The following is a 26,087-nucleotide window of genomic DNA, read 5'->3' on the forward strand; positions in this document are numbered from 1 at the left end:
CGACCGGTTTTGTGGTTGATGCATGTGCCTGTTGGATCCTGTGAAGGTTGATGAAATAGAGGTGGCTAATTTTCTAGCAGAAAGGTTTGATAAGTGGCTGGCTTACAGAACAGTCAATTGTTATCGCTCAGCAGTAGGCGCAGGAGATTCCTTGGTTCAAGGTATCTCAGTAGGAAGGAGCCCTTTAATTTGTAGGGTGCTGAAAGGAATAAGGTTCAAGAGAGGACCAAGTATCAGTCGCTTTGGGACGTAGATTTAGTGTTCAAATTGTTTCAGGGTTGTCCTTGTAATAAGAATCTGGGTATAAGAGAGCTTTGTTGTGTTTAATATTCTTTAGAAGGGTGTCAGATGTGGGAAGTGACTAACAGGTATTATCAACCAAGGGGAGTTCTGTTTAAGATTTTGTAAAGAACAAAAACCATGTCTACATCTGTTTTTTATCCAAGTTTAGATAATTTGTCCAAGGTATGAGCGGCTCAATGTGTTAAGGAATATGAGGGTTGTATGTTGGTAAAAGGTGTGCTGGAGTGGATCAATTATTGATTTTGTATGTTAAACCTTATCATGCGGTCATGAATGCAACTATTGCAAGACGGATGAAGTCCGCTACGAAGGAAGCAGGCACAGATAGGTGTACATTTATCACACATTCAATAAGGGGTTGGATGATATTATGAAGGCAGCGCATTGGTCCAACGCAGAAACATTTAGGACTTGTATTTTAGACCAATAGATCAAGTTTCACGCTGCGCTTTGGGAAAATTTGAACATGCATAGTGCTAGCCTCCAACATTGCCAGAAAATATTGATTCTTAAAGGTGTACTGAATAAAGAATTGCAATTTTATTAAAGATAAGGAGGTTAGCCTTATCCCACCACACCCTCCCAGGTAAGTGGAGGAGAGGTAGGATTGAATTTTAATGGAACATGTAATGTGAAGAATCATAATGCTGAATAATTGATTTATCCTGCAATCTGTGTTTTGGAAGGATAAACTTGTGTTTATATATTATTCAGATCAGTAAGGAAAGGATGGTACAAGACATCAGAAGAAGAAGACAGGTTGGAGAAGACAAAGAAAAGAGGAAGAATATGGAAGCCTGGGGAAATTATATGGAAACATTTTTTCCAATGTATTTATTGATTCTCATAGATACAACATATCCCAACAGCATCATGGCGTTACTTGTAGAAATAGAGCATCACTGTAATACATAATCTGCAATGCAGAGCATGACAATCTCAGTCCTTGTAACAGCGCTCCGGTCCTGGTAGTGATCTTGATATCCTATACCTATGACAGGTCAGGGTGCGCCAGCAGATATGAGGTGAGTGGCGCCCAAAACTCTATAGGCCTGGAGGTCTCAGGCAGCTCCTCAGCATATGCATTTAGTTGTTCCTTGCAGTGAACAATATCTCGAATCCATTTCGCCAGTGTCGGCACTGCTTTGTTCCAGTGCATGGCAACTGCACGCAAAGCAATTAATGTGGCTATTGCAACCAAAAGCCTATTACATGGTTTAATCTGGTGCAACATTCCTAAAAGGCACATCTCTGGTTTACATGCAATTTTCTCCAGTATCATTTCTGATAATGCCTCCACCACCCCACTCCAGAATTTAAATATAGCAGGGCACCTCCATGCTAGGTGTACAAAGTCCGCAACATCCTGCCAGCACCCGAGGCACCTCGCATCCTCCCGCAACCCAAATTGTAACAGTTGTGTTGCGGTATAATATATTTGATGTAAATATTTAAAATGAATAATGCGGAGATTGCAATTTGCAGTCAGGCGTCCAGTCAATTTACAATGTGTTTACCAATTAGCTCAAGTCATTGGGGACTCCAGGACCGCATTCCATTTTTCCAGTGCGGGGTATCCCTCCCACTCAGTCTCACGCTGAGATGTGCAGTACATTCTGCTAATAAGTCGTCTACACTCGCCACTTTTAATACCACCTGCAGCGCCCGCAGCACCTGTGGTTCCTGTGGGAAATCTGACCACAGAGAGCGTTCCACCGCCCGCAATCTGGCATATATAAACCGTGCATTAATTCATACTGTTGGCCAGCTTGGAAGTCAGCCATTGTTAAGAAGGTGCCACGGCGATACATATCCCCCAATTTAGTGACACCTGCCCTTTGAAGGGCACTAAGGGTCCCATGCTCCTGTGCCGCCGATATTCCCGGGTGAACATTAGTCGGCATATTCGGTGCATAAATATATTCTCTTCCTGCGCGCTTAGCCAGGGCATCCCACGCCCTCACTATACAGTTTATTGGATTAATTTCCCTTCTATTGCCGCCCTCACATTTATGGAGAATCCTAGCTGGCAGTGTCATTGGATACACCGTGTCCGCCTCTACGGCCAAATGTGGCATATATTTCTGGCGGAAGAGCCAGTAATGCGCAAACTGAACCTGCGCACAAAGGTAGTCGAGGCGTAAGTCTGGGGCTTGAAACCTCCCCCTTTCAAAAGGCAACGTTAGTATGTTCCAACTGCACTGCAGTTGCTTGCCAGCCCAAACCAGTTACAGCAAGCAGGTTTGCAGAGTGTTAAAAAATGCGACGTTTAGTTTAATTGGGATACTGACAAACAAGTACAGCAACTTAGGGAGCACAGTCATTTTTACCACAGCAATTCTATCCAAGTGACTGCGTAAACACATCCAGCGGGAGATCTGTTCCGTAAGGGTAGTCACAGCTCGTCCATAGTTCAAGTTTAGCACAATCTCAGGGTCTCTATGCACCCAGACTCCCAGGTATTTCACCGGGTCAGTAGACCAGGCGAGTGGGTAATCCGGCACCACCACTGGGGTGCAATTGGTAAGTGGGAAAATCGTGGATTTTGCCCAATTTATCCCCAGTCCAGAGTGCTGCTCAAATAAAACATATTCCCGCAGCAGAGGCGACAACTGCCTATCGGGGTTTCGGACATATAATAACATGTCATCAGCATATAATGAGCTGACTAACGGGCGCTGTCTGAATCCCAGAGTAGCCTCCGCGTGCTTCTGTCGCACCTTACAGGCCAGTGGTTCCAATGCCAGGGAGAAAAGCATTGGAGACAAGGGGCAAACCTGCCTTGTGCCTCTGCCAATTGAAAAAGTATCCGATACCCATCCATTCACTTGCACACGAGCGACCGGGTTGGTGTATAATAATCGTATTCACCTTACAAAAAAGGGTGGCATACCTATCCTCTGCAGAACCACAAACATATAGCCCCATTGGAGGGAATCAAAAGTTTTGGCTGCGTCAAGCAGCACTACCACAGCAGGGGTCTCAGGGTCTAAGGGATGTAAAACCGCAAAAAGGGTACGGAGATTATGCACTGTGGATCGTTTAGGGACAAACCCCGACTGGTCTGGGAGAACCAACTTCGGAATTTAAGGCTGCAGTCTAGTTGCTATCATTTTAGCCAATATTTTGGTATCTATATTAATAAGAGATAGCGGTCTATATGATTCACACTTCTTGGCTGCCTTTTCCGGCTTCTGGAGGGTAACAAGGAGAGCTTCCCTTGGGAGGGAGGGAGTACACCCGGTTCATAGGCTTCTGCAAAGACATTTAATAAGTGAGGAGCAAGATCCTCCACATAGGACTTATAAAACTCGCTGGGCAAGCCATCAATCCCCGCTGCCTTACAGGTGGGCAATGATTTTATAGCCTCTTTTACGTCTTCTACATCAAATCGTTGAGTCAGGTATTCACGTTGGCAGTTTTGACAGTCACAGATTTATAAGGAATTGAGAGTTCCGTTTTTCATTGTGATGTAATTTGAGTTCTGTTGTTGGAAAACTTTTAATGGTTGCTGCTCAGAAGGAAGTAAAATAAAGTCTATGGATAACGCTAGCCTCCTTCTCTTTAATAAAATTGCGATTCTTTATTCAGTAAACCTTTAAGAAGGAACAGCGGCATACCCTGCATTCCTCATCTCTACAATGTCACAAATTTGGCTGGAAGTTGTGAGACCATCGTCCCTGCATTCCCATTTAACTCTCAAAGCCAGCGGAAGGGAGTTAAATGGTTGCGGCTGTCATGATCACTCAGATGTCCATCTTGCTAATGTAAGAAAACAGACTACTATTAACTGGGCAAATAGCATCACATGTACTTTACAGTGCATAAATATGGCGAAAATGTGGTACAAAGCCCTATAAAAAAACAAATTATTATTCTTATCCATAAGTTAGCAGTCCATTCAGAGGGAGAACATAAAAGTGGAAAACACTGTTCACAGTAGTAAAGGTCAGAATACTTTAAGCAATCTATTTTAATGGCTGACATCTTGTAAATGTATGATGTAGACACACCCAGGGTGAAAACATGTTAATCACAAAATATGAAACACATTAGAACTAGACTTAATGTAGGATAATTCATTGGTTTTTTTAACAGCGCAGTTGATCTGAAGATTAAAATGATTAAGTAAAAGGTACATTTGTTCTTACCAGATCCCAGTCTATACTGCGGAAAAAAGTGTGGGACTTGATATCGGAAAAACCGGTCTGAAGCTGGCACCCAAGTCTTTCTTTGGAATCCTGGCCAAAAAGAAAAATAAGGGTTATATGAATAATAAAGACCATACTGACGTTTGTGCTAAAGATTATGAATGGCCATAATCTATGAAATTCAAATTTTCTCTCTTTAGCAACAAAATAGGAAAAACACCTTAGAATGATTTGCAAAATTGTCATTTTCTCCCACATTATCCAATCAATTTACATTTAGCAAGCTTCAGCAATGATGCAAAAAATAAATGAACCGTCCGTGGCATCATCGGGCTCTATATAAAGACATTTGCTGAATTACTGCAAGTCCACTAAAAAAGTAAAGTAAGCACACAGACAAATTTACAAACAACGCCACAAAACAGTTATAGAAACTAACAACAAAAACTCACCGTTAACAAACATACTATCACATTTCTCTCTCATTCAGAACTAAAAATGACAAGGATAGTAAAAACCACATCAGGTAGAAAACTTTAGAAAGCCGTGTAAAAGTAATCACTGGGAAAAGACCAGTGATAATGGATCCAAGACCAGAATTGATGCTCATTTTGCACTGCTTCACCCAATGATACCTCTTTGGAGTGTAGGGATACTAAAAGAAAGGACCAAACACAATAAGGAGCTCTAGGGGCAGAGAACAGGTCTTCCCCCACTCAAAGAATTATACACAACAAAGGACCTGTTCACACAGTGATATCAAAACTCGGAATCCTAAAACAGTTGTCATACATTTAGACAGTCTGTTAAGCCAGGGGTTACACCATCTGTACTACTAAGGACCGGATCACCAAAAAAAAAAAGAGAAAGAGTTAAGATCTGTCTGTAAGAAGAGTGACCTGTGTCTCCAATAACCCTGGGTGTAGTGAACAGTACAAAAAATGAATGAAAATTGTGGAAAAGGAATGGTGGTGCCTCACGGTAGCAACACCAAGGAGGGAAAGTAGGAAGGTACTCGCCTGCTACCTCAAGGTCTCATCATCAGCTACCACCACTCCAAAGCAAGAAAGTGTAAAGAAAAGTAAGAGAAACCCAGAAAGACAAGGTGCTAGGGTGTGAAACAAAGATTATCTGTGCACCGATTCATGCAACAGGTTCAACCCCACAATTGGGACTGAGGAGTCAGAATATTGCTCCCCTAGTTCCAGTCTAAAAACTGAGCTAGATCACACTTGCTAACAATCTTTATTCTGTGCTGTGTGTCTGCTCATTAAAAAGCCGACATGTTTCATTGCCACAGGAGAAAAACTCACGGCAATTTCTTCAGGGCGTGGGTCAGTCACTCCACCCTGCACCAACACTTGTCTATTTTAAAATTTCCGGGATGTTGCCCACCATGGGCATACCTTTACCCTTAAGCACTTGTGTGTGTGTATTCAATCACTCTTTCACTGGCTCTCCCAGTCACTTCCTATCGTGAATCGTGACCGTGACAGTGTCCGGTATCAACTCAGCACCGCATGCGGTGCTGAGTTGATACCGGACACTGTCACGGTCACGATAGGAAGTGACTGGGAGAGCCAGTGAAGAAATTGCCGTGAGTTTTTCTCCCGTGGCAATGAAACAGGTCGGCTTTTTAATGAGCAGACACACAGCACAGAATAAAGATTGTTAGCAATTGTGATCTAGCTCAGTTTTTAGACTGGGACTAGGGGAGCAATATTCTGACTACTCAGTCCCAATTGTGGGGTTGAACCTGTTGCATGAATCGGTGCACAGATAATCTTTGTTTCACACCCTAGCACCTTGTCTTTCTGGGTTTCTATTACTTTACTTTACACTTTCTTGCTTTGGAGTGGCGGTAGCGGATGATGAGACCTTGAGGTAGCAGGCGAGTACCTTCCTGCTTTACCCTCCTTGGTGTTGCTACCGTGAGGCACCACCATTCCTTTTCCACAATTTTCATTCATTTTTTGTACTGTTCACTACACCCAGGGTTATTGGAGACACAGGTCACTCTTCTTACAGACATATCTTAACTCTTTCTCTTTTTTTTTTGGTGATCCGTTCCTTAGTAGTACAGATGGTGTAACCGCTGGCTTAACAGACTGTCTAAATGTATGACAACTGTTTTAGGATTCCGAGTTTTGATATCACCGTGTGAACAGGTCCTTTGTTGTGTATAATACTAAAAGAAAGAAACATAGAGGGCTTGAAACCAACTCTCATTTGATTTGGAAAAGTCAATTTGCCCATCAAGAAGTGGAAACATTGTGCCTGCAGATCCACTACCAACAGCTGCTGCACTTTGAGAAAAGTGTTGCATGAACAATTAGGGGCCCCTTGTTAATCATTGTGATTCTAGGCCACTCATGTAGGTACAATGAGGTGGAGTGTCTCAGTTGTGTGACTGCACCTTTGGAAGCCAGGACACTGACTGGCATCTGAAACAGAATGCGGTTTGTAAATAAGTTGTTTATGACATAGGAACAAATGTAATCTTCTTCTCTTCTCTCCCGTACACATGAGTTTTGGAAGATTGAATACCATAAAGACATGACAGGTTCCCTGAAACATCTTTTGTCTTCCTGCCTTGTTTTTTGCTCGCCTACACAAATGTACAGTAGAAGGCTATAGTTCAACTGATCTTATGTGTAGACTTGATGAGGTGTATTGGTCTTGAGAAAGAATTGTGAAAACGCAATTCTAAAAGTCCTCGTGATGATGCAAATTATGTGCTAGGTCACTGTGGGAACAATGTCCATTACATAAAGAAGGGTATCAATGATTACCAAAAGCGGCAGTAGTGACCTATAGACTGCACAGGTTAAAATCCAAAATAGATTCTCCATATATAAACCTTTAAGTGTATCAACGATCTGGGAGCTGATGAAACACCAGTAATATTTGATCAAAACGAAACCGCCTAAGAGTGCTAACTTTGACAGAGATTAGGGCTCTTTAGAGGTTGAGTTATCAGACCATTTTTAATTTGGTAACCGCTTCAGTGCAGAGCATAAGGAGATAATTCCTTCTGCAAAGGAAAAGGGTCTATCCAAATCTCCAGAGAAAGTGTACAAAGCTTCAACGGTCAAACTACACAGTAATAAACAAGTCTGAGGGCTCATTCCTTTGCAGATTTTATCTCTACATTTTTTTTGTACTGATGAAAAGAAGAATCAAGAGTATTGATACATTCACTGCAATTGACAGGCAGGCTAAACGAAAAAACTTTGCATTAGTATTTCCTGCTACCACAATACTCGATGTGAAGCTACACATGCTGAAGGTCTCAGAAGTGAAGGTACTTGCCCTTTGTAATGACAATATGATGGACTGAAAATAAGTAATTCACAAGGAACTGGTTTATAATTCCACGTTGCACAGTTGGATTGTTGACACTTTCTCTTTTCCCTGACCAAGAAATACCTAATACAGACCTCCTCCCTCCCTTCATTTCCCTTTCGATGTGGCACCACTCCATGGCAGTATTGTTTAGTAGGATTTGGATTTCCATTAGCAACAAGAGGAGCAAACAGTTTTTTGATCCTACCTTCACTTCAATAAGTTGTATGTAAAGAGTTTTTTTGGTAAATTCAAGAATACGTGCTGATATTTTAATTCTAAGCACCATTTTGACCAGTACATACAGCTGCATCCGTTCCCAGGGGTAAGTCAGTGTTGCAAAAAACTGGAATCTTTAAGAAGTGAAAGGCCATTCCAATGTCAAGTGTGTTTGTCAAATAAAATCAAGCTCAAACATCTGATTGATCATAGTTGCTGGGACATCTGGTTGAAAGCTCCATCACTCACTTGAAGCATATCTGTCTTTAGATGTCTACTCTAATATACATTTGTATGCAGTGTTTTGCATACATAAAATGTAGTTTGTCAGCTTTCACCCCTTATCCAACTATACCTTGAAGCATAACAGAGCTCAGCAACATTTATCCTTTCCATTCACCCCCACAACAGGATGGGTTACATAAAAGTGAATATGAATAGGAGCTCCACTAGTTTGATGAGACTTTCACTAAACGTTCCTTTGGTAGCTGGAGCCGCCGGCGACGGACCCTGCAGCGCCGGGTCCGGAGCTGCCGGCGCAGGACCTTGCGGCGCCAGGCCCGGAGCCGCCGGCGACGCCTGTAGCGGAGCAGGCAGCAAGGAACGCCCCTCAGGTGGGATCGCGGGGCCCGAAGGTGCGCTGGTGGGAGCCCTCGGCCTGAAAAGGCGGTCTATGGCAGCAAGAAAATCTTGCGCCGGAGTCGCCGACGGACCCGGATAAGGTAGGTAGGCTGCGTAACTCACAAGCTCCAACAGAGCTGCGAGGGAGGTACCCCTGGCCTCCGCGTTCATGTCCGGAGACCGACGGGGGGGCGTCGACTTCTTCTTATGACGTCTCTTACCCGATTCCGTGTGTGAAGACTTCGACCCCGAGGAGCGATGATGACGGCACCGCAGTCGGTCCCTTGATCGACTCCTGGATCTCGAACGGGCCTTCGGAGCCATGGCCAGACAGTCGGAACATGACCAGGAGTCATGGTCGCGCTCTAAACAGTAGAGACAGACGCCATGAGGGTCGGCCACCGACATCATGCGGCGACAGGCCCCACAGGATTTAAACCCAGGCATCCCTACATGGCACCAGGAGTCAAAGACTCAAAAGAGTGGAGACAAAAAGTCTCAAAAAAAAGTTAGTCAAAAAGTGACTAGGGTACGAGCTCTAACCGAATCTACGCTTGCTGGAGCGGAAAAAGAAAGAACTGACGTCAGCGTGCATGGGTGGCGCCTAAGTAGTCTCCGTGACGTCATCTTGGCGCATACGATGCCAGCGACGGACACGGTGCCGCATGACGGCACCTTCCGACGCGCAGGGGTACTGCTGACGAAAAACTTTCCGAATCCAGTCTGACACCTGGGGATATTCCAAGGTAAGGAATCTACCACTAACGTGTCTCTTTCAGATATACTCATTTTACAGAGTGGTTTATTATGCCAACACATTTCCTTTGATGCCTCATTCGAACCAACAAGGTAAATGATGTCTCTTAACAAGATCCAAAAGACCTTCACGTTAATACCCCGAATACACTATTGCATATCATGTGGGGTAGCTGCCTCCTCACCTCTGTGAAGGCAGACCAATGAAACCAAAAAGAAGTTTTGTATCATAGATCTAAATTCACTTAATGCATAAATATGTAAGATACCCTTGAACGGTACATAATTGTTTGAAGTAATAAGAAATGTAGAGATTTGGACACACGCACACCACATTCCAATAAGGCGGACTCCTAAAATTCCCCACATTCCTGAGTAAGATACAGATGTTTTTAATCAGAAATCTGGCTGCCAAGATTAGTGATGCTTTGTTGAGATCCAAAACCTTCCCTTCCACAGGGAAAACATATTTGTTATTTAAGGAGTGTCTGAATTAGGGACTTAAGTGGTGAGGAAGGCTTGAATATTGTACAATATCTGTCTAGTACAGGAATTAAAAATGTGGATAGTGCTTGCCTTGAACATTAAAAGCTTGTTAATCACCATGACGATAAGAGAATGATGGGGCGAAGTAAAGAAATACACTCCCAACAACTCATTGAAAAGGAATTTTTTTGGGATGGATTCTGTCTGGGAGCCTGCATGGCTTGGCGTTTCAGCAGTCACAACGCCCAAAAGGCCAACGTTGTCATGAGCGCCTGATGTAATTCTTATTTTCACAATGCTAGGCCTTTAAGGCATAGAGCATTTGCTGGCTCGTCTCTTCTTCAAGACACTCTCTGGGCAGAGAGATACTATTTGACATAATCCATTACTACATTTAGAATGCTTGTTTTACGAAATTGCAGAACTTCATCCCACCCGGTTTCCTTCTGAAATACATTTCTATTAATTTATATTTGTAGCTCTCTATGGTGCAAACAAGGCCATACAGGGGTTCACTTGCATGTGTTTCAAGTCTGCTGAGACAGCCTATGCGGAACGAGCTCCCATCTTGCAGCATATATTGCCAACGTAAAGGACAATTCACATTATCCCATTGAATACAAAAATTTGGAGATTAGTTTGCATAAAATCAGCTGCTTTTACAAACCAATGAATAAATACACTTTTTACAGCCTCCATTTATTTTCTACTTGGCTAATGGAAGTGTACAGTATAAAAACACAATCCAGTAGGACTCACCTTATTTAAAAATCCTTTTAAGACGTTGGAGGCCTTAACAGAGAGGAACCTTGGAATTCGGATTGGCTTCTCCAGGATGACTGTTAAAAGTTAAAATTAAATAATATGGTAGTAAAAAATCTGTTTAGTGTCCACCCAACCTTTCATAACCAGCAAATTCACTTTATAACCCCCATTCTGCAATCCAGGACATGAAAGAAGCAAGCCAGTATGTTTCACAAAACACAAAATAAATGTTCACTAAATTAACTTACATGAGTGGACGGTGAAGTTTTAAAGATTGCCCTCAAAGTTGGGCCAAGCTTGCAAACTTTGCAGTTCAAGCATATTGTGACATCTGCCAAGTTTCCCAACTTCACTTCTATAAGTTTCAACCCAAAAAAAGTTTGTGCAAGAAAATTCTGCAAGTGTGTTTTGTTTTTTAAATAAGATTTTATTGGTTTTCTCCAACTTAAGTAAAACACTGTCCAAAAAATGTATACAATTCTATCCCATCACCCTCTCCAACACCGCATTAAGTACAGAGGAAATAAAAAAGTCATAGTGGCCCAGTCACCCCAGAATTTGATGTGCTTGTTTGTGCAGCCCCTCGCTGCATAGATTGATTTCTCTAGGTTCATGCATTTCTCTAATGGCTGGGTCTGAACTGGGGTGGCAAGTGAGCTAAAGAACGATCATGGATTCAACCCAGATCTGTGACTGGGGGTGAGTGTCTGAAAAGTTTCAACGCTCCGTCCATCATCTCCTTGTGTTTGCTTTGCTCGCCCTAAGCTGGCAGGGTATGTCCCTTGCTCACTTTGCCACTGGATTCAAGCTTGCCTTGCTGAAGAGGGGTGTTACCCCAAAACCTGTCACAGGATGCTTGTTTCTGGTCCAGGGAAGACCTGGCTTGGCAGTTTGGGCTGCACAGTTCCCATGAGGAACAGGGTCAAGACTGACGTGCATATGGTTGGGTCTGAACCGGGGTAGCAAAGTAAGCTTAAAAATGATGATGGATTCAACCCAGATGTGTGACTGGGGGTGAGTGTCTGTAAAGTTTCAGCACTCTGTCCATCATCTCCTTCTGTTTGCTTTCTCTAATCCTGCCATTCATTCTGCCAGGGACGGGGCTTCTGCAGCTTTCCGTCTGACTATGTCTTGTTTTGCTACCACAAGAACCAGCCACAGTAGAGTTCTTTTGCATCTGTTGCTTTTTAGGTTATTCGTAATGTGTAGGAGAACAAGTTTGGGGTCACAGTGTAGAGATCACCACAAGATGTTCCTAAGACAAGTCATGACTCCCACCGAATACGGGGCCAAGACCAAGCAATCCCATGTTGGGTGTAGGAGGTCCCCGTGGGGTCCAGCATAGGCATAGTGGAGAGGTAATCGCTCCCATAGGACGCATCCTGAAGTGGGTGAGGTAGATCATGTGTCGATATTTAAATGATAGGAGTGTGTATTGGGCTGCGATGGCAGTCTCTCGGTGAGCTTAGGGCTTCTCGCCAGTCATCGTCGTCCAGCATTCCTGGGTCCTTTACCCATGCCTCCGCTATGTGTAAAATGGGTCAGAGGTATATGTATGACCAATAATTTTTATATGAATGATAATTTGTGTCTAACAGGTGGGGTAAGTAGTACTTAAACTTCCAGGGGGCTGAATTCTGGCAGCTCTGTAGGGCATAAGTGAGTATCTGATCTGAAGGAAGTGATAGACCTGGGTTTTTTGGAGCACGTATTCCTCTTGTAGATATTCAAAGGATCTCATGGTACTCCCCATCATCATGACCCCACAGTGGAGATATCGATAAGGTTCCACTTGTCAAAACCCTGCAATGCAGTCACCTGCAAAAGCCAGCACCGAGTTCATGGTGGTGTTTCTTGCATTAGATGTCTAATCCAGTCCAACACAATGTCTGAAAAGTATTGCGCCACATCTGGTATACTACGTTTGTCGCTGAGGGGAGTGAAGAGGGGATTAGACCTCCATATAGGCCATGTGCGATCATGGTTTTCTGCATCTCCCAGTGCTCTGAAGAATATGATGGGAAATTTGAGCCCTCGAACCACCACTCGTTTAGTACCACCAGGTGTGAGGCTCTGTAATTGGAGAGAATATCGGGCATGGCCTGGTTATCATCAAAGGTTGTCTTGAAACATTTGGGTAGTGAAGCAACACCATGTTGAGAAGGGTAAAGAAGTCCCCAGATATGAGCTAAGGAAAGTTTTGGAGTTGATACAGTAGGCGTGGGAGACTGACCATCTTAAAAAGATTGCCATTGTGCCCATTAGGGAAAGAGCAAGTGTAGACTAGAAGTCAAGTTCCTTTTGCAATCTGCTGAGGTGGGGTTGCTATTCTCTGAACATAGACCCCCAAGTTCCGGACCCAGTCATACTTATATATAGATGTCTCTGGCCCAAGATACAGGCTATCTCTGGTTTCCCAGGAGATACATTAAGGATTTTGTCATGTTGTGCACTGGCCAGAGTGGTCCCCAAAGATCTGCACGATCTGGAGGGTCCATGGGCTTGACCATTGCTGGTCTGCAAAGAAGATGAGAACATCGTCTGCATACAGTGCTATTTCATCTAACACACCTGGGCTCCTCTCAAACCCCTGGACCAGCGAGTCCATCCTTAGCCATTTTGCTAGGGGTTTGAGAGAACATTTAAAAAGAAGGGCTGGCAGGGGACATTCCTGTTGTGTGCCCTGTCAGATTGGAAATAGGGAATACCGAGCCTCTGACGTGTGCCATAAGGTTACCGTAGAGCAGTCTGACGAAGCCTATGGATAGTGGGCCAAAGTTCATGATAGTAAGGAGTCTAAATGGGTACGTCCAGGCCACTGAGTCAAATGTCTTGTGAAAATCGAAGATGAGTAGTGCCTTCTATCCTGGATGCCAGTGCCAGGGCATCCTGTACACACTGGATGTAGTGTCTCATGGCTTGGCCTGACATGAAGCCTGATTGGTCCAGGTGGAGCAGAGTACCCACAACTCTTAGCAGTTGGTTACTCAAAGCTTTTGCCCATATTTTCACTTCCACATTGAGCAGGAAAATTGGGCAGTAAGTGGAACAGGTGGCGGACAGGCCTGGATTAGGAATTACAGCTATGTCTACCAGTCAGAGGTCTAGTGGAAGTTGTGCTCCCTTGAGGGCAGCAGTGAACGTGTCTGTCATTGTCTGTCCCAGTCAAGACCAGTTTGCTCTGTAGAATTCTACCGGGAAGTTGTACCTGACTGAGGTTGGGTCAAGGCATATTTCAGTTCCTCCAGTGGGAAGCACTCCTCCATATGGGAAGCACTTTGATACTAAGAATTGGGCAGGTCTGTATGTCACTCTTGTGAGAGAACTTGAGAATTAAAGTATTTTCACTCAATTGTATCTTCTTCATATACATTTCCTTCCTTGACATCTCAAATCCCTATTCCTGAAATACAATCAGTGAACACAATTTATCACAAGCACATCCCATACAAGCGCAATGGAAACAACTACACTGCAAACTAAATAATACATCTTTGTAAATCTCTGAAATTAAACAGAAGTGCAAGAACCAATTTTGAATTAGCATAAGGCTTATGTTTTTTTTAAATAATCATCTGAATTCTCTAGCCAAGAACTGAGGAGGGATTAACTTTTGATTGGAAGAGAGGCCCCAGCTCTTGAACAGCAACCTGATTCAAACCCTTCCAATGGTCAGCTCTGCTCACTCCTTCCCTCTCGCTAAGGCAGGACTCCTTGGGTTCCATGGAATCATCAACCAGTTCTTCCTCCAGATCTTACTCCAAGTGATGTCCACTCCCCTCTGGAAAGCTGGCAATCAGGCAGACATCACCCTGGTTGCACACTAGTCTTCTGGGCCAGACTGCTTTGGTCAGTCTAATCTTGGAAGTCGAACAAGTGGCTCAATAGCCCCCATTTTTATACAAAGAAGGCACACAAGGATGTGGATTCTATCTCTCTTTGCAACACCAGTTGGATCGGTTCCCCTTTCCAGTGTCTTTCACAGGTTGTCTTCCAGCCTCAGCTTTTTTACTTTTGTGACGCTCTTCACAGCAGGGTCATCTTCCAATTGGAGCATCCACAACAGAGTCACAAAGAGGTGTGGGTAGGCTGCACCGGACAGCCACACATGATAGTGATTAAAAAATGGAACAGAGGCTGCTCCCCTTCTAAAGGGCTCTTCACACCTTGACAACAAATAGCAGGCCCCACTTCCCACCCCAGCCATCCTCCAAATGGCAGTCTCAGGAACCCTAATCAGAAGCCCTCTGTAGCTGAAAGACCCTAATCGAATTTCTAAGGGGATGCACGTCTCCTCTTTGCCCACTTCACTATCTGGATTCCCTCCCTGCAGTCTAAGGAATGTCAGTAATGCACTTCCACTGTCTAGGAAAGCAACCTCACCTTCATCTTGTGCACATGAATAGGCCAGTGGCTCCCAAAACAGAACCCAAACCGTGTCACTGTGGTTTACTCAGATATTCATGCAATTCATACCAAACTCCACTAGCACGCGTGCACACCTTCAGGTGCATGGGATTTGACATTAGGTTTCTGGGTTTACCGTCTGCAGCAGAACTTTGGGTAAATGGGCCAGAAGGCACCCATGCACAAGACACAGGTAAAAAAGACTTGGCAGATTATAATCAATACAAAACATGGGATGGTATCACCACTCTGCTACACGCATGAAATCCTGACAGGGACAGTAGTCCTACTGACACTACTGAGGTTCTACTTTTGGTCCAAAACAGCTCTAGAACCAGTGGTTCTAGAGCAAAGGGAATGCCTAGGTCTTCGTGTATATACTAGATTAGATAGAGCAACATTCTGAAAACCAGGATATCGAATACTTGCAGTCAGGCACGCATGACAGGGGTCTCGGCCATACACCTTGCATGGGATATTCCTGACCCAACATGCTCCCTCCCATTTACAGCCTAGTGGCCCTTCTAATTGGTAGTTTTGGAATGTCTGGCCTTCACCCATGCATAAAGTATTGGACTATAGCGACAAAATTGGTAAATGAAAGCTGTCCTAAAATCAATTTGTGAAGAACAGCTAGGTTGATGCAGTATCAACTCTAGAGCTGGAAACTACAGAGGAATGCTTACTGAATGTGTGTGAAGGTGAACATGCGGCTGAGAAAATAGCCTCTTCTTTACTTCTGATATAAGTCATCTAAGAACACAGAACTTAATATGAAGTTTCATATGAAAAATAAAAGAGAATAATACTTCATGCACAATTGAAAAAGCCCAACAGACTCATTTTAGCGTTAGAAAGCGTGACCTCATGTGGAGGTTAGGGATACAAGGGACTGTGTCACAAATTGCTTACTATAACAATCTAGAATCATTTATTTTCATTGCACAAGACTTCCATTTGATGTTGATGTGTTTCAGAAGTCTGTTTTCTTCGGTCAGGCTCTTTCAAGTAAGGACAACTATTTGTTAGGGCAAAACAAAAGAGAACACGCTGAGGTCTTAAATTAATCACCAAAATGCTCTGTGGTTCTCAAATGGAAATTCAATGTCTGTGGTACAATATTGGAAGTGATTTTCTTGGTTTGGATAATTTATCCTTTTTAACATAGGGTACAGTTACCTTTAATGAAATGAACAACCCAGGTACATCTTGGGCAACAAGCCCAGGCTTGAAAATTCTCAGATGTGATCCATGGACCATCATTATTATCTTTCATTTAAAGAACAGAATAAAAGACAATTTCTGGTCTTCTAATTTTACAAGAACTAATAATCAGTGTGTTATTTCTTGTATTCATTTTTGCAATACACTTTGTAATAATTATTGTATGAATTCTATTAAAAGGTGATCTTTGACTCTGCAATAACTTGGAGGGAGATGCCAGATTTGTCCCATATAAATTGAAAAGCACAAAGCAACAAACAAAAGTTGCAGCCAACGTTACACTACTCTAGAAAGTCTTACATTTTTCCCATCTGGAAACCTTCAGTAACACGATGGTGGAGAATTCCTGACCTGATCATAAGGATTCTCTTTCAAAAGAATCTGTGTACTCACCTGCTGACAATCGTAATTGTATCATTTTCTTTTAATTCACAGGCGATGTCTTGTATTGAGGAGCTGAGCGTGTCAGCTGAGTTGGTAGATAGTTACAGATACAATGTAAGCATGCATCACACAGAGTGGCTGCAAGAATGTTTATAAAGTTCCGTAGGGGGGAGGGGGCATGAATACAAAAACTCTCAAGCATGGGAAAGAGTAAACACACAAGTCAGTCAATGCAGACAAAACATACTGCAATATGCTTGCCTGTAACTGAGGCCACTGTACAGGTAAAGATTCTCGCTGGAATGATCCTACATATCTTTTAGGTGGTAAAGCGGGGGGTCAGGACTCCATAGGATGACCAACAATTAATCTGGGAGATGAGTAGGAGGCACAGCTAAGCCGTCTCTTTTGGGGGCACTGGGTAGGTTTCCAGTCCTTATCCTCTGAACCAATGCCACTTTAATTACCTCACCGATGAACACAGAAAAGTGATGCCCTTGCTAATGTACCTTTCGGTCTAATGCACCTACAGTAACTTTGTATTGTGAAGGGGCTAGCAAAGTGACATGATGGTACAATACAAAATGTCAGGATAAATAAATAAATAAGGTAGATCCCTAGGGCCTCTAAAAATCGGGATACCCAATTACCGTGTCTTGTTTCATAATATGTAGGACTCTATGATCTCCTGGAAAGAAGCCTTTCCTTTATTCATAATTTACTTGTTGTGGTGCATTTTTATCCACGGATGGGGAGGAGGCACCAACATGGCTGCTGCCTACTCAATTCGTAAACAAATTATAATAATCTAATGTTGTAGTATTATAACTATTGTAGGAGAAATACTTGTAATGATACGGGAGAATTATTTTTTTCAATTATGGAAATTTAATCTCTCCGATTCAGAGCAAAAATTGAAATGTCAATAAAATCAGTTTCAATTCCAGAATGAGCTTTTCAGATAATCTCATGTACCCACCCTGGAACAGGTAATCTTCCGTATTCATGTCTGGATTGTCAGTTATGATGTCAAAAGGCGACCTTCCTGCCATCATTTCAAACATAAGCACACCGAGGGCCCACCAGTCCACGCTGAAACCTATAAACAGCAAAAATATAATTAAATGTCAGTTAATATTTTAAACATCAATGAAGATCATTCAAATTAGTTTTCCTAACCAGACATAACATTCAATCCTTAAAGTGTTGTGCAGTAATGAAATTTATGGGGAAAAAGGCAGTGGTTACCTTAAAAGCATGATGTGCCTATCTAGTACAAGGGATGATCTATTAGGACACCAAGGGGTGATACTATTCCTGACTCTCAAGCCACACATACTTATGGATAAAGAACACCACATCTATTCTGTTGCCATATTCCTGTTTGCTCTTCTTGGTCTCCAGAGGAACACCTGATGACCCAGTATATTACTCTTTCCCTGTCTTCTGACATCTTTCATAAGGCTATAATTGCTTACCGTTAATTACATTACTCTCAATTAATTCGTCTTCATTACAGTCCTAAACATATTTTAGTCACTTATTACCGCCTAGTCTGAAAATTCCTTGTATGGAACTCGGTCCTAATCAGATCTGGGGGACTCTTATTACTTCTCCGCTTTAGAAATGATCTGAAGACTAAACTCTTCCAACATCACCTTGTCGAACAATGACCCCCATGAAGTGAACCCACTATTCCTTACCCTCCGTAGCCACTGCAATCCTGTCTATTCCTCTTCCACTAACCCTCTACGCACCTCTTTAAAACTGCTCCTTACCCCATTCAACATCCCCCTGCCTTCTCTATGTCCCACAATATCCTAATCTCTAGTGTGCACCACACAACTAGACGAGCATTCCATTTCTCAGTAGGTAGGTTTGTACTTTAGCTCATACATACATACATACTTGCCTCTTGAACTGTGTTAAGTTACCACCTGGTAGCATTTGTAAAGCAGTCTACACCTTGGGTGTCTCTAGGCATTAGTGTTATTACATCTGCCTCAATCACAGGATAACCGGAATAACTTTAAACAGGGATAGATCAGATAGAAACTCTGGGAGTTTTTATGTCTCTATATTACCACAAATCCCACCTCCCCTTCAGTGTATTTTCGGTTAGAATCTGGATTTCTCCCTTTAGGATTATTGAACAATTTACAATGTCAAAATCCACAAAAGTTGAGCTATTTAACACAAAACTTTACAAGATTGCTCGGCCTTGCATTTATTTATTTGGAAGGTTTTGTATAAGGCGAACAAGACCCTTGCGGGTATCAGAGCGCTTTACAGGGCAAATATGGATGACAGAAATACACAAAAATAATATAGGTTATAGTTACTTGGAATGCTTTCAGAGGTTTTTTCAGTTAGTAAATGTTTATCTCATTTGGGCCTCAGGGCACTTTGAGGGATACAGACATGCAAATGGAGCATAATAGTACATTTGTGTTGTAGAATCTTGGAAGTAGGAAACCCGCCTGCTGACCAGTGAGGGTGGTGTTATGGGTACGTACCATCAATCGAATATGTGCGAAATGTGACAAAGCTTTACAGAAGAGCAAGGTTCCTAGGAAGTTTAGGTGAAGAAGGAAGACTGGCTTGAGCATCTGACCAGGCAGGACGCAGAGACTGAGTCTGCAGATAAGTCTGGATTATCTAATTACCAATGTGCAGATGCAAATACCGAAGAATTTTAGAACAATTTTTGATGGTCATTCTTCAGTCTCTGCCTTAAAGACCGAGTTCCACAGGAAGCAGCCCTGAACATGAAATGGTGCACTCTTAAACGGAGCAAAATGAAGATCGCCAGAAACTTATAGTCTAGCTATAGCGTTGGCAGACAGTAAAAGATGCCTCTAATGAGATCAAGCATTGTTCTAGAATTATGATCTGGAGGAAAAGCCTTCAGGAAAATTATGTGTTCAGACCCGATTTGTAACAGAGCAACAGTTTCTATTCTGAGACAACTAATAACTGCGGTTAAAAATGTTTTTATGATGTGATGATGCATTTAGAGGAACAGTATCTTCAGTAGTTATACCTGTGGCCACTGTTTTCAGTCCTATCTTCCGATTACAGGAACCTGGACTGAGACCAGGAACTTAACCAATCAATGTGGGTTTGTGTAATCACTTCGGTCGCTTACAATGTGACCCCAATTTAAGAGTTGGCACTAAGTTGAAATGCTCCCATCCCAAGTGCCTGCAATCTACCGGCAAGAGCCCCCTGTGCCTAGGCCCGGACTCCTTATTTATTCCATCGGGCATTTTCCCGGTGAGCTGGAGCCTTGGGAGGCTGGTTTTTGAAGGTTGAGGGCCGCTCTTGGAATCTTCTCTACTTTTTCTGCTCCCTGATGCTATTGCAGCAGGAACGGTAAGTGATTCAGAAGACATGGAGGAAAAGAAAGAGGAAAAGAAAGTGAGATAAGAGAGGCAGAAGGGAGAATGCTTGGTTTGAAATCTTTTGCCAGGACTGCTTTCGCTTCTGCCTTTGGAGTGGACTCACTTGCAGATATCGGAGGCACTTTGATATCAATAACTGGGCAGGTCTGTATGTCCCTCTTGTGAGAGAACCTGAGAATTAAAGTTTCTTCACTCAATCGGATCTCCTTCATATACATTCCCTTCCTTGACGTGCCAAGTCCCTATTCCTGAAATACACTTGTAATCAGTGAACATATTATTTATCACAAGCACATATCTATACAGGAGCAATGCAAATAATAACTACACTGCAAATAATACACCTTTGTACATTTCTGAAATCAAACAGCAGTGCAGGAATCAATTTTGAATTAGCATAAGGGTTATGATTGTTTGAAAATAATCACAATCTGAATTCTCTAGCCAAGAACTGAGGAGTGATTACCCTTCGCTACTTTTGATTGGAACAGAGGCACACTCTTGAACAGCAACCTACGAAAGCCCCAGATAGTCCCAGCGAATTCAGGAGCTGCTGTGGCTAAACCAAGAGTAAAGAACTGTAATGTCCTTGCATTGTTTGTTTTTTTAATACACTTTATTGATGACTTTGTTACATCATATAATGTGAGAAATATTCTGCAGAGACAGCCTTTTTACTGTACAATAGTTACAGTATATGTGTCATATACAGATTCTGCATATGTTACTCCGCGTGACATAGAAATTAAGGACCATGTTCTCCAGTGACATTGCTGGTAGTAAAACAGTAGATTTACAATGTAAGCGTTGTCAATACAAAGCAATGTACATTTACAATTAACAAAAGGGAACTAGTTCAATCACGTTCTCCCCTCCTCCCTAGCCCTCCCACCCCAACTCCTGGTCAATCCTACTTCAGCTTTCACTGTAATCAAAAGAAGCTCCTATAGGTGTATCATTCCAAGGAATGTAGTTTCTCAGGGTTAGGATGTAGTTGTCCGGGTCTCAGGACCTAAAGATGAGGAATCGCATGGCGACCTTGTATACTATGGGGTTGGGGTAACCTGTGGAGGAGACAAATCAAGCGATTCTAGTTCAATTAGCATAGCCTCCCAGTCCATCGAGATGGGCTGCTTCCTCAGCCCCCTTTCTTCTTCTCTACGAAGAGCTGCACTCCCCCATTGAAGCATGTCGGCTTGCCAAGTGGATACCGCCGGACATCTGGGGGACTTCCACCTCATGGTGAGGGCTCTCACCGCTAGGATGACTGCCAGATCTAAAAACTTTAACCGTACCTTTTGTACCCTTGAGCGGCTACAGAGGCCTATGAGGCAATTTAGAGCTTCATCCGGGACCGGGAGTTATGTCACTACACAGTAGTCCTGCAGGCAGGGGCAAGACCATAGCATATGGAGAAAATCCGCCTCGTCTCCTTTACAACGGGGGCAACAATGGGAGGAGTCCGGGAACATGCGATGTATCCCCTTAGGGGTGAGGTATGATCTATGAAGGACTATTGTCTGGATAAATTTCAGTTTCGCATTACGCGATACTTTTTTGGGGTGTTCAAGCATACATTTCCATGCCTTGTCCGTAATTTCAACGCTAGAGTCCTCGGACCAGTGTGCTCTAAGGCAAGTGGGTGCGATTGCTGCATGTGCCCGGACTCCGGTGTATAACCACCGTACCAGATGCCCCCGGGTCCCATGTAGTATAAGAGGTGTACCAGGTTATGCTGTGGGGGTTCAGTCCTCTGTGGGGCCCATGTGGTCCTAATATAATGCGCCACTGTAGCGTGTAATAAATATAGGTGTGGTGGTGCACCCATGGCTTGTAAAAAGGGGTCATGATCTAGCATGGTGCCATCGCCTTAGAACGCACTAACGTCCTCTATCCCACTGTCTGCCCAGTCCTGTATCCTGGCCCTCGTGAGTCTTCCCTGTGGCGTGGGGATACCCAGGATGGGAATGTTCGTGGTGTAATGTCCTTGCATTGTTTACTTGTTTTTATGTAAAGAGAAGTGTTCTTTATCTTTTGCTTATAGGTACTGATTTGACAAGATAACTACATGTTGCCTTTTGCACTGAATTTTGAAGAATAAGAAAAATAAATAAAAAAATATTCAGAATTTAGTCCTGAGTCACGTATAACTTCTTCTAACACAGTGAGTCAGAGGTATGTTTACGTATTCCGATTTTGGTGCCAGCTGGTGATGAAACCACCCTTTCTTAATTCTTCAGGAAATCCGAATAGAAATGTGCTTACGGGTCTATTGTTCCAACGCGTTCCAGCTACAGAAAGGCCGCAGTAAATCTTTTGACACTTTATTAATTCAACATTTGAGGGTGCTGCTGTGCTATGAACCTGTATTTTTTCTTTGTAGCTGTTCGAGGGGGAAGAGATAAGGATATGTTCTATGGCTATTAGGCCAATTTTTCCTGCAGGCAGGAAATGTTCATACAATGATTTGCAGCCCTGCAGGAATAGCTGAATAATCGCACATTCAGCCCTTATCTGCAGGAAAGAAGGATTCATCTCTCGGTAGATTACATAGTCTGCAGGATTTGGGCCCTTCCCCTCCCCTTTGCGTTTCCCTGCGACTACCATATTTCCAATACATTAGATTCAACACTTGCAGTTAACTATGTACCTTATCCGGCAAAGATTGCAATTAAAGGTTATTCGGAGAAATGGGTGAAATCTAGTCCCCTCTCACTCTTCGAAGCTTGCTATGAAATACGAAAACCTTTCAAATACCTGAAAGCCAGCTAACAAACATCAAATCTCACTGTACCCACCCACTTGTGAAGAGATTTAAACAGGTAAGGTGAGAAAGCATATATTTAGTATGCACAGGAGGCACTTCTCAACTCCTTGGATATGAGGCCTGCCAGCTTTAGGAGAGTGCTCTGGTTTCTGGATTTACTACGGTGTGATCAAACACATGCACCCTTGAAATGTGCACAGTATATTCAGATTAGGAATAGTGGTTATTTGTACAACTCAGACTTTAGAATTATCCGGACTATTTTATTATTTGGTGGGCACTTTATAAAATCTGTTCCTTCTTGCACACTGGCTTACATTTGGAAACCACAAATGGAGAGAAGTTTAATTAATAATAACACGTGTTCTACTATTCTGTCTTCCCACACTTCTACCGATAAAAACGGAACCCCACGACCTCCAGCCTCTCACCTTGCAGGCAGATGCAGTGTGTGACTACTCTTCAGTGGGGTTACTTGGAAGCCATCCCTAGAGACGTCCTTAGGGGGTTTACTACAAAGATTGTACTGCGCATCCTATTTGGTGCAGTCAGAGCCCAACCTGACAGCCTAGTTGCCCCTGCACCCACATCTGTAAAAGCATTAACTCATTTGCATGGGCCGAAACCCATTCACATGAGGGAACACGGCCATGAGATAAGTCAGATGCAAAATGTGCTTCCAGGAGATCAATATTGCACAAAGAGCTGCACAAACTGTAATCCCATCTAAAATATAATGTCCAAGGGGCACTAAAAACGTCTAAAAATTACGTCCTAAGGACACTCCTGTACTTAATGTGTAGTATTGCTATCAGTATACCTCGTACACGATGGTGCACATTTCAAATGAAGCCTTGGTAAAGCCAATTGTTGTGGTATGTGGATGTTGAAAAGAGTTTCTAAATGTTCACTAAGGGCACCCAACAGGCATAGACAAGGCAGCACTCCCAGCGCAATGCATTCAAATGATCAGAACAGGTAATGTGGAAGGAGAATTCAAGCAAGCTTTCCTTACACGTTGAACAGGCACAGTGCAACAGCAGTGCAAGCTTCTCTCACACACAGCAGGTCGAAAATGGTAGCATCAGTGAAAACTTGCTACGCACACTGCGCAGTTACAACCTGGACCATAGATATACAAGCATCCGTACACAGACAGCAAGGGAGAAGCCTCGCACCCAAAGGATTTTAACCGCCAATATGGTGGACCAGAACTTCACGTCCTCCACATTAAAGAAGCAATGCCTGGGACGTGACCTTCTCGTCCTCTGTATGTAGGAGGTTACCATTGTTGCAATATGGAACTACACATTTACCCAACCGATTTACCAAATTGGCTGAAGAATGCAAGAGACATCATGATGTGTGTTATAAATGTACATTTACAGTTAATGACAGAAAACCAATGTATCCTTGGATGGGAGAAAAACCCGTACCGTATTCCTCTCCTCTTAAAATCTCAGGTGCAATGTAATTTGGCGTTCCACAGAAAGTGCTTGTAGTGTCACCGGGTCCCAGCCCCTCCTAAAAAGACAGAATTGTTTTTTAGCATCAGTGAAATGTGGCAAATAAACTAAAAATGTAAAACTAAAAAGGGTTCTCAACTAGATTGCCTTTGAGAGAGTGCATTCTTCAGCAGACCGCAGAGATGCACCACAAACTAATTATATGCTTAACTGACAACAACCCAGATGGACACAACTGAGGAATACTTAGTAGCAATCCAAAACAAACAACACGCATCCTAATGCTCTTCCTTCTCCTTCATCTCCGCATCTTCCTCCACTCACCAAGTCTGCATGGACTGCAGACATGAACAGTGAAATAGCTGTATATAAACTGAGACTGACCGGTAAACAAGTGAACCAATGCATGCCTTATGTTGATTAACCACCATTTCCTGCACATAATGCATAGGCCTCATGTTCACCTACGCAAAATTAACTCCTAAGCATCATAAGGTTCCGAGTTTTATGGGTGCGATTGGTAGATCTGTCCAGCTGGAAATAAATAAATGGTGTTAAAATATTGGTGCCTTCCACTCAAGCTCCCACAGAAATTACAGATCTTCGGTACAGCAACAACTGTTGAATGGAATTACACCAAACTTGGCATGAAACTAGAACCTTACTCAGAATAGGGCCTTTTTGTAGTTTGCTGTACATCCGTACTCCCCTCATCCAATGGAAGGTCTGGTTCACAAACCTGAGCCTGACTGGCTCACGACAACAGGAACATTTCTCTTGCAACTACTACAAGGTAGTGCGTTATATCCATACAAGGGCTGGTACAGAGCCTTACAGAAAACCCATGCCCTGCGGTCAACCCCACTGCACACAGCCCAAAGGTGTGCACAATGGGTTATGTACACGCGAGGGATGGATGCAGAATGTGTGCCAACCCCATCCTGCACCTGGGTAAATTACCTATGCAGTGGATTATGCAGACATGGAGCCTAGGCACTGTAGTGGACTAAATGTCAGATGATATATATAACACAGCAGAAAATAACAGCATATGACAAAATAACATACATAAATAGCAAAACATTCAAACAATTGATGTAATTGCTGAGCTGAATAATGGGGTGATATAGGATGTCACCAGTAATGTCACCTATGACATCCTGTGTGGGACCAGAGCATTGGGGGTGAGTTATGGTTTGCACAGTTAATCATAACTGGCCAATTCCAGTGGTTTTAGCTCTGGACCATGAAACCGAATGAGGCTGCACACTATGTGCCTGCCCGATTTCATAAACGTGCGTTTAGAGTTTGTTGAAACAATGGCAGAGCATACCTTTGGAATTTATCCTTTGCAACTCCTACAACCGATCTGCACCAAATTTGACAAAAACGTTTGCTGTATACTACTCGTTTTGGAAATTTGTGTTCAAGATGGCATTTTGTCCACCCAACAGACTCCATTGCTTTCCTTCAACTGCAGGATGTTGTAATAATTCAAAATAATCCCCGAATTAAAATAAATAAACCCAACATAAAACCCTAATTGTCATTTCAGCATACTTCTCCTTTATTAAATATTATTTACTTGATATGTTTTAAGCCTTCTGCTGGCTCCGATGGATCTTTTTCACTTTGAAACTGCTATTTTTCTGAAAAACAATTTTTTACATTATCTTTTTCTCAAATGTGCAGTTTTAAACCTTCGCACCCAAATAATTCCTAAGCAGGGTCAACAAACATTTGGATTTTTATTGCAGCATTTTAACCCACCCATTTTATATCTAATTTC

At 42.9% G+C, this 26,087-nt stretch overlaps 1 protein-coding gene across 2 annotated transcripts in view; it reads right to left on the bottom strand.

Moving 5' to 3' along the window:
* Positions 1–26,087, bottom strand: part of PRKCZ (protein kinase C zeta) — an 820,696-nt gene that overhangs the window by 69,967 nt on the left and 724,642 nt on the right. For both annotated transcript variants that reach the window (XM_085609332.1, XM_085609338.1), the window contains 4 exons: positions 24,269–24,356; positions 17,641–17,760; positions 10,641–10,720; positions 4,455–4,544 (listed from right to left, as the gene is read on the bottom strand). In XM_085609332.1, coding sequence (XP_085465458.1) covers positions 4,455–4,544; positions 10,641–10,720; positions 17,641–17,760; positions 24,269–24,356 — 378 coding nt within the window. The remainder of the gene's footprint in view (positions 1–4,454; positions 4,545–10,640; positions 10,721–17,640; positions 17,761–24,268; positions 24,357–26,087) is intronic.

This window comes from Triturus cristatus, chromosome 1_2, assembly GCF_964204655.1.
Source record: "Triturus cristatus chromosome 1_2, aTriCri1.1, whole genome shotgun sequence".
Classification (NCBI taxonomy): domain Eukaryota; kingdom Metazoa; phylum Chordata; class Amphibia; order Caudata; family Salamandridae; genus Triturus; species Triturus cristatus.